Source organism: Hipposideros armiger, unplaced genomic scaffold, assembly GCF_001890085.2.
Source record: "Hipposideros armiger isolate ML-2016 unplaced genomic scaffold, ASM189008v1 scaffold_1256, whole genome shotgun sequence".
NCBI lineage: Eukaryota > Metazoa > Chordata > Mammalia > Chiroptera > Hipposideridae > Hipposideros > Hipposideros armiger.
Window position 1 is genome coordinate 132,033 of NW_017732606.1, and position 9,024 is coordinate 141,056.

Below are 9,024 nucleotides of genomic sequence, written 5' to 3' on the forward strand. Positions count from 1 at the left end.
GAGTGAACCCGTATTAGAGACCACTCGTCAGAGAGCCCCGAGGCTGGGCACCACGGTGGTGGCAGCAGGTGGTGGTGGAGCAGTCAGGCTCATTCTCAGCCTCACGGAGTGACTGCAGCCCTTTAGTGGAGCGAGAATAAACAGCCAGGGGGGCTGCATCCTAACGGGCCCCATAAGAGCCCGGGCACCAGGGCTGTTGTAAGCAAATGGGGGCAAAGGTTCCCGTTCATGTTGGTAGCCCACCTCACAACCCACAGTCACTTGGACGAGTATTTCAGGAGACTGATGCCAGGGTTCTGGGCACAGGATGGGGCAAATGGGACAGGAATGACCCCACGTTTCTTTGGTTGAGTAACTTCGCATACGCATCCAGAGGGGGCATGTTCTTCTGATTCACATAAAGGTGCCTATACACTAGTGAAGCCACCTAGCAGAACTTGATCTGCATCTGAAAGAAAGGCCACTTCCAAATCCCCACCTGATATGCCACCTTTGATCAAGGCTGGCGGGCTCGCCTATCTCCCCACACTGCCTCACCATGGTCCCCTCCATCGCTCAGGGACAGACCCCTCCTTTCCTTCCTCCGAGTGCCCAGCCTCACCTGCAGCAGCTTCTGGGCTGAGCCTTGACACCTGTCCTCCAGGCGCTGGATGTGACTCTCGAGTTCACGCCTCTTGCGCTCCAGACTGGCCTCGCTGTCCCTCAGAGCCTTCAGAGTCTGCTCGTTCTCCTTCTCCAGTCTCCACAGGAAAGACTTCTGCTCCTCCCACAGGAAGTTGTGCAATTTGTTGAATTCATCCTGGATTTTTTTTCTCTGAAGCTCCACCTGTTTCTGGAGTCGAAAAAGAGTGTTCAGAAGGAGGTGACAACCTGTGTGACCAGAGACAGTTGAGTGATGAACAGAATGTGGTGCACAGCCACAGCGGAACACTCTTTAGCCATAAAAAGGACGGGATTCTGACACGTGCTACCACAAGACACACTCTGAAGACAGGATGCTGAGTGAAATAAGCCAGACACCAAAGGACACGTGCTGTGTGACTGACTAATGAGAGAGACCTAGAGTAGTCACATCATAGAGACAGAAAGAAAACTAGAGGTTGCCAGGAGATGGCAGGAGGGGTTGGGGAGTGGGAGTTAAATGGGGATAGAGTTCCAGTTTGGGGTGAAGATAAGAACTGGAGTTGGATGGTGGTGATGATTGTACAACAATATAAAAGTACTTAATGCGACTGAACTGGGCACTTAAAAATGGTGAACATGGTAGATTCTGTGTTGTGATTATTTTAACGCACACGCACATACGAAAGAAAGTTTGCTCAACTGCCATGAAATTATTTGCCTGTGAGCCATTGAGCTGGAAGAATGTCCCCAGCTCTGTGCTGCAGTCACACCTGGGAGGCACTTGGGAGCAGGAGAAAGGGTCATGGACCTCTAGCGTCACCTGATTCTTTTCCTTGTTTTTCAGCCAAGAAGCAGGTGTAAGGAGGGGCAGGAGCATTGGATAATCTAACCAGGGGACTAGGGCCGAGGCCAACGCTCTGTTACAATGATGAAAGGAGTCGTGATGAGGGATGTGAAGGCTGGCCTGAGTGTGAGGAAATTTCTTGGAGCAATAGCTTGTAATGAACATCACACCAAGACTGAACGTTAGGAGAGCCAGGCCAGTAGGAGGGTACCAGTTTCTAAGCAGGGGATGTCTGGGTGGCTGGCTTTTATCCCAGGTAAGTGGACATATCTACCACCAGCCTGGGGTGCATGTGATCATCCCTATGTGTAAAACTGACCAAAACCAGAGGAGGTATTCTGTAGGATTCAGCTTCCATTTTGGGAGACACAGAACTGCAATTTTCCTAGTGCTTTTGTGGTTTGCGTGGTGTTTCAGTGACCGTGATGTTGGAGTACGAGGGTCATGGGTGGTGTTTCCATTAGTTATCATCGAGGCCCTGCCCCCACGGGATCCCAGATATGAGCGGAGTAGCAGTGTCCTCTGAGAGGTCACAGTGAACATCTGTCAGGACAGAGGTGGGGAGAGACCTGTGACCCAGGCACGATGGCTCGCCGGCCAGCGTGGGTCATGTAACTATTTCCCTGAAGGAATGCATGTCTGACCATGGAAATAGTCAGAGACCCAGAGTCTGCTGTGTTAAGGGTGTGGGCTCTTGCAGCAGACGTGATTGTCCTTATAAATGAAACACACATTCTTTATCAGACATGAGATGACTCAGGACTGTCCACCTGCGTTGGTTCCTGAGCCTGTGAGGCTCAGAGCGGCACCTGTGTGGTGGTAAATGTGCCAAGGTGCTGAGATTCAGGCCTTCAGACTAGGAAGGTCCTCGGAGGTGCTGAGAATCTGAAACCCGCTGAGGACGGTTCTAGGTGAACAGATGCACACATGCTGCTTCTCCTGACCGAGGGTCGGGAATCCTAGCCAATGATTACTGACAGGCCGAAGGGTAGGAGACAGGTTCTCAAACATGGAGACAAGGAAGGGCGTAAACATGAATCACAGCGTCTTCTAGGGGTTCCACCTTTTTGATCTGGTTTAGTGGGAACCAACCCCACGTGCTTTTCCTGATCAGCCCCACTGCCTAAGCTCTATGGTGGAAAAGAGCTTGAGACCAATTAAACCAATTCTTACGTTCCATTCAGTTATTTGCTTTGTCATGAACTCTTTCCGATTCCTACACTCCTTTTCCAGTTCTCTCAAATTTGTCACAGCTTCCTGGAGCAGTTCCTGGAGGGAAATAAAGTCGATTCAGTTTGGCAGCTCCTCACTGGGCACCCAGGGGCACCCTGAATGTTTACCGAGTCCTCACACTGTGTGGGGAACCGGCTCAGGGCTGTATGTGCAGGGACATATCTGACGCCCTTGACACCCCTGAGCACTGGTAGGGCTCTGATGTCATTTATTGCTGCAGAAACTGAGGGTGAGAAAGGGGTTCTGTGACTTGCCCAAGGGGATACAACTAGGAGGCGGTTGGACTGTGAGCCCAACATCACCTGCTGAGGTCTAGCCCCCATGCCCACCCTGCCAGGGAGACATGGCACAGAGCATGATAATCAACTAAGAGAACATTGGATAAAACAGTGTGCTGACCTGGACGTGGCAAGTGCTCTGGCACACAGTGGCACATTGGGGATGTTTAGTGAGTCATGAAGGAAAGTCCAGGGCACCTGCTGATGCTGTCAGAAACATGCGTGGAGGAGGGGCACTCTGGTACCTTTTGAAGGATGGTCCCAAGAAGCCAATTTAAAATGTGTTAGTGTCACCGTTTTTTGAAAAATCTGGGGTCTAAAACCTGGGTGCGTCTTATACAGTGGTTGTAGATCGTTGTCAAGTCATTTAAGAAGTGTAGCATTTCAAATGCCATAGATGGAACTGAGGATAAGGCAATATATGAAGACAGTAATTCGTCATCAGACACAGATGAGGACAAGCTAATGGTTGGGAGTTTTGACAGTGATGAGGACTTGTATGAATTTTATGATGAAGAAAACTTGAGTTCAGTAACTTTATGTAATACACTTTTTTTTTAAGTTCGGGCCCCAAAATTAAGGTGTGTCTTATACATGGGGAAATATGTACTCCTAATTCAGATATAGCTGCCATGCTAAGAAAATGCAAATCAAAACAGTGAGACTTTACGATCTCGTTAAAGGCTGTCTAATCTTAGAGGGGAATGCATCTTACCAGGACATTTTTGTTCCATTTTATAAGGAATAATAAACTTTCTATAAAGAAAAACATCAAAAAAAATTAAAATAAAATGTGTTAGTGTCCAAATCAAGCTTTCAGTTTATTTTGCAAAATAGTTTCTCACGTTCTCGTGCAAAAAAGTTTGAAGCTCTCCAGATTGCAAGTCGAGGTCCAAACTAAAAGAATGTGCTCCTGTCCTCTGTCACCCCACCAACACACTCACCAAGTGCCCCGTGCTGGTGAGAAAGGGCTGTGATGCTTGTTAGCAAAGGGCTGCTGTTGTCTCCATTTACAGATGGGAACACAGACACTAAATAACTGGCTAAGAGTTACCCATCAAGTAAGGGGCAGAGCTAAGATTTCACAACCAGTAGTTCGGCTCCTGAGGCTCAGCACCACCATCCTACGCTGTCTCTTTTCTGGCTACCTGGTGGGAAACGTCCCCGTTCCTGTAATGGGCTGCCCATGGGGTTTGAGGAAGGGCTTCCCAGGGATGTGTCCTCTGTTGGGAGCCATGAGAGCTGCTTGCCTCATGAGAGCGGCTGAGAGCTGCCTGCTACTTGCTGCAGCCTTGAGAGCTGCCTGCTACTAGATACTTTCTGCGGCCTAAGCAAATGCCTGTGCAGATCCTGATAGTCTGGTAAGAACAGCAAGTTCTTGAGAATAAGGAACCAGGCGCAGTTACAGCCTTGAGAATGAATACTTAGTATAACTGCTTAGCTAGCAGGAGATGTTGCTTATCTAACAGGGACAGAACAGGGACAGAGGATGATATTGTTAATTGTATGATCTGATGCTCTGTACGCATGTAGTGCCTCCCTTAAATATGCTATGTAAAATAAACTCGGGGCTTCAGTATTAAGCCCTGGAGTCCTCCCGGTAATTCTCTCTCTTCTGTCTCTTTTTTCAGCCTAGCGCCCCTCTCAGGACTGTTCGATCTTATCGGCTGGCTCCGATAGTCCTCATGGACGCCCAGGACAGTGATACAGGACCACCACGGCCTGGTGAGGGGATGGAATAGGGTCTCTCCCTGGAGACATTTTCCTCAGATGTGGGCAGGGCAGAGAAGGAGTACTGCAGCAGGACAGTGTCCTCAGCCCACGCCCCAATATCCAGGGTCAGCTTCCTCACGGTCATTTCAACGTCCTTCACCCCCCTTCCTGAATCTTGCTCAAAACCGCCCCCCCTCCTCCCTCTTACAGAAATGATCAGAATCTTTTCCTTGACATTCCTTCTATGGTGTCACTGCCAGGAGGCTCTTCTCAGTGTCACCTTCACTCTGCACATGGAAGTCTCCGAGGCCAGGACCACTCTGGGCAGGACTTGGAGCGGAGCTGGTACCTGCCTCTCAGGTAGGATAAGTCAGCTCAGCTCCCATGGCTGTGCCTTTGCCCTGTGGTGCCCTGGGCCTGGGATGCTCTCACTTCCCTCCACACTTGTGTATACGGTGAGTTTTTGTGTGCCCTTCAGGAGTCACCCCCACCCCCACACCAGGAGTCTCTGGGCTGCCCTCTGATGGTCTGTGTCTTCCCTGGTTTGTTGGGGGACACCTGAAAGGTGGTGTCTTTGTCCCCTGTGGTGCCTGGAATCTCACACACAGTGTGAGGCAATAGAGTGTGTGGGTGTGGGTTTGGGGACTTTGTTCTAGAGCTGGGACAAGGTCCTTGGCATGAGAATGGACAGGGACGAGTCTGACCATCACACACATGTTCACACAAGCTCAGGTTGGACAGTTGGGACTTAACCAGGGAGGATCCACCCTCAGCCATCTTGCAGAAAAGGGAGATGGAGAAAGCCATCCTTCAGGTTGCAGGCTCAGGGGTCCTGCTGGGTGACCTCAGGTCTGAGGAGCAATGACAGTGGGGACCCACTGAAGCCCCACCCTGGGCCCTCATGCTCACCTTGTAGCCTGAGCATGCGTCCTCCACGAGTGTGGTGTTGTGCCCCTTGTGCTGGGATGACCGCTCACAGCACCAGCAGATGAGCTGGCCGTCGTCCTCGCAGAACAAGTGCAGCTTCTCCCCGTGCTCTTTGCACGACATCTCCAGGTCCAGCTTCTTCATGGCCTCAATGAGGTTCCCCAGCTGCTTGTTGGGCCGCAGGCTTGTCCTGTTGAATGGAGCCCGGCACTGGGGACAGGGGTGCTGGCGCAGATTTGGCTGCTGGTGACCGTGGTTGTCCAGGAAGCCCTCTATGCACCGCTTGCAGAAGCTGTCTCCACAGCTGATGCTCTGCGGCTCAGTCATCAGGCTCAGGCAGATGGAGCAGGTGGCTTCCTCCCTCATCCTCTTGGTGGCTGTGGCTGAGGCCATGGCTTGTCCTGAAAACCTCCAGGATCAGACCCAGAGGCAGAGAGGGAGCCGCCAGAACCCCCACAGGGACAGACGCACTCGTCACCTAGGCTGTGGTGCCACTGTCCCCCAGGTCCCGAGGTCTTCTCTCTAGATGCAAGAAATGGAGTTGGACTCAGAAGGGGAAAGACATGGGGCAGTGCTGTGACCATCATGTGTCCACTTCCATTTATCAGAACAACATCGGATTCAAAGTTCAGATTCTCAGTCGCACTAGCCACACCCCCATCATGACAGAACAGACTAGACATAGAACCTTCCATCATGGCTGCAAGTTTTCTGGAGCAAGTGGAGAGAGAGAGAGAGAGAGAGAGCAAGAGATTGAGAGAGAGATAGAGAGACAGAGAGAGAGAAAGAGAGAGCTCATCGAGGGTTGTGAACCTTCCTTTCCTGATCAACCTGGAGAATAATTAGTTCCTGAATTATGTCTCTATAGCCGGTGGTGACACTTAGGTGACCGGTGTTTCATGAAAGGTTTCATCAGACGATCATGTTCCTTGCACTGCCACCCCACTCCAGAAAAACAGAGGCACCAGGTTAATTATCATGGGGACCCCAGCAGGGTGACAGTGGAGGTAGACAGGCCACCAGATGGATGTGGTTGTTGTTTCTCTGATCCTCCCTGACAGAGGAAAAGAGAGCTGAGGATGAGGGAGTGACAGTGTCTCCTACACCGGCCAAGCAGACAGGGTAGGAGGGACCAGGATCAAGGGGTGTGCTTGGGGACCCCAGCCCTGATTCCCTGCCCACACCAGGCAGGTTAGAGAGTGAACTGATAATGGTGGAATTAGAAACAAGGATTCCACGACAGTTACTGGAGAACCTATTTTTTTCTAACAAGCAGGACCTGTGGCTCAGGGGCCAGAGAATGTCACCAGCAGGCTACTTCCTGGTGGGTGATTCCCAGGGACAGCGGACTCCTCTGTGGCATGGAGTCTGTGCCCCTCTGGAGGCCCTGGGTGCCCTGCTGGGCCTGCGCTCCCCCCACATCCTGGATGCGCTGAGATTTGTCTGCATGTGGCCTGGGGAAAGTGAAAGCAGACATGGGTGACAGTGACTGCCCAGGACATGTCCTCACTTTTCAGCTCCTGGAGGCACTCTCCCTGCCACCTGCCTCCACCTCCAGCTGTTGAGTCCCCCCACACACCGTGGCCCGGCCCTTTCCCACTACCTGGACACTGCAGATGGTCACACACGAGCTGGAGTTCTGGGGAGCTGCCACTCCCGATGAGCAAGACCAGGAAGTTAACTCCGACTGGAGGAAACTTAAGTAACTTCCGGGAGTGGGGCCGTGGAGTGGGCTGAGAATCTCTTTCACTCAGCTAGTTCGGAAAGGGGGCAGAGGGTCAGGAAGTGTCCTTCTCTTACAGTGATGAGAAAGGGAGAGATTGATCACCAGGAAGCTGCCTTGTGTCCCCAGCACAATGTCGGGGGTCAGGAAGCCTGTGCTGCTCACAGAGTCAGACTTGAGACTTTTCTGCATTCGTCACCAACCCCTTGATGATCCATCAGCCTACCGGCAGATGCTCTACTCTGTTATTTTAGGTTGCTTACTTTTTAATAACGGCTCTGAAGGGAGTGGTAAGAAAGGGGTGGTAGGACCTACTGGGGTCGCAGGACTGGCTCCAGCCTGTCTCTGTCCTCTGGTCTTGTTTCTGTGTCTCATGTCCCCCCGTGGTCCTCTGCAGGATTTAGATACTTAGGACACTCAGCAATGGTCAGCAAGCAGCCAGGAGCCACTGATGACCCAGCTGGGACCCCAGGACCATCACTCTGCTCTGCGTCCAGTGCAGAAAGGGCTGTGAGCTTGGGGACAAGAACTGTGACTCAGTTCCTGCCTCTCCTGTTCACATAGGAGCCGAAGGACTGTCCCTGCCCAATTCAGGGCTGTGATTTATGGGGAAATCAGATGATCGTCTCAAAGTAAGAGCTGGCCACATGTGTAGCCTCAGGTTTAAGATGCACTTATGACAAATACGCATACGACAGATGTTCGCACAGGAAATAATATCTGCAGTGGCTGTGGGACAGCTCAGGAAGGCATAGCTACCCGCAGAATCAGGCGTGGACCCCGCCAGCTGCCTGGGACCTACGCTGGGCCTCTCACCTGGCTGGTCAGGTGCTGACCCTGGCGTTCCTGTGGAAAGCTGTGCTCAGGGCAGCACAGAGGGGCCTGGCAGTTCTTTGTCCCAGCCACCGTCCTGCTGGGCGGCAGCTCAGGCTGGAGGCAAAATTGTGAAACAGGATCCTCTCTTCCCACCCACATGGGAGCCTCCTCAGCACTGTCCTCTCCCGGGAGCTCACAGAGCATCTGCCACAGTGCCAGCCGGTGCCTCCTGGTGCCCTGGCATGTCCTGTGGGCAGACCCCACACAGGGCACGCCTGAGGCAGCCAGCACACAGACAGCGGACACAGCCGCCCAGTCCCTGAGCCGGTGAGGGCTCATTGTAGATGCCCACACCCTTCATCTCTGTGGCTGTGACTCTGGACCCAGGCACAGCTCATCCAAAATTTGTCCTGTCAAAGGATCAGAAAAAGGAAGCAAGTAAAAGGCAAGAAAAAAACAAAGGACCATGAGCAATAAAAGCAGCAGCATCACAACGGGCTCTGTGCCATGCCAGCTGCCCACCTGGCACCTGTGTCCTGTGGCATGAAGGAGGTGCCTGTCCATGCAGACAGCTGTAGGTCTCACAAGGTGACAGCAGTGCGATGAGCTGCCAGAGGTATGTTCCCTGAAGGTGGGCACAGGGAGAGACCAGTAGGAGCTGCCCCTTCCCTCCCCCCAGTAGGAAATGCACCCCTTCTAATCAGTGAGGCTGGGCATGGCCCTGTGAGTCTTGGATGCAGGAAACAAAAGACCCACAGCCATCGAGTCATGAGCATCTCCTTAAAAAAGACGTAAGTGTTCGTAGGCGTATATTGATGATAGAAAAACACTGGACACGAATCGCATGTTAACGATAGTAACACATT

General features: G+C 52.1%; 1 protein-coding gene across 2 annotated transcripts in view; it reads right to left on the reverse strand.

Annotated features, from left to right (window-relative positions):
- Nucleotides 1-9,024, reverse strand: part of LOC109376998 (E3 ubiquitin-protein ligase TRIM38-like) — a 53,764-nt gene that overhangs the window by 24,285 nt on the left and 20,455 nt on the right. Inside the window, exons 1-4 of one of the 2 annotated variants that reach the window (XM_019633190.1) lie at nucleotides 7,223-7,618; nucleotides 5,602-6,141; nucleotides 2,642-2,737; nucleotides 602-832 (exon numbers count right to left, since the gene is read on the reverse strand). The exons of the other annotated variant lie outside the window; for it this stretch is intronic. Coding sequence (XP_019488735.1) covers nucleotides 602-832; nucleotides 2,642-2,737; nucleotides 5,602-6,012 — 738 coding nt within the window. The 5' untranslated portion in view covers nucleotides 6,013-6,141; nucleotides 7,223-7,618. Of the gene's footprint in view, nucleotides 1-601; nucleotides 833-2,641; nucleotides 2,738-5,601; nucleotides 6,142-7,222; nucleotides 7,619-9,024 lie in introns of those variants that run through there. 2 annotated transcript variants of the gene reach the window in all.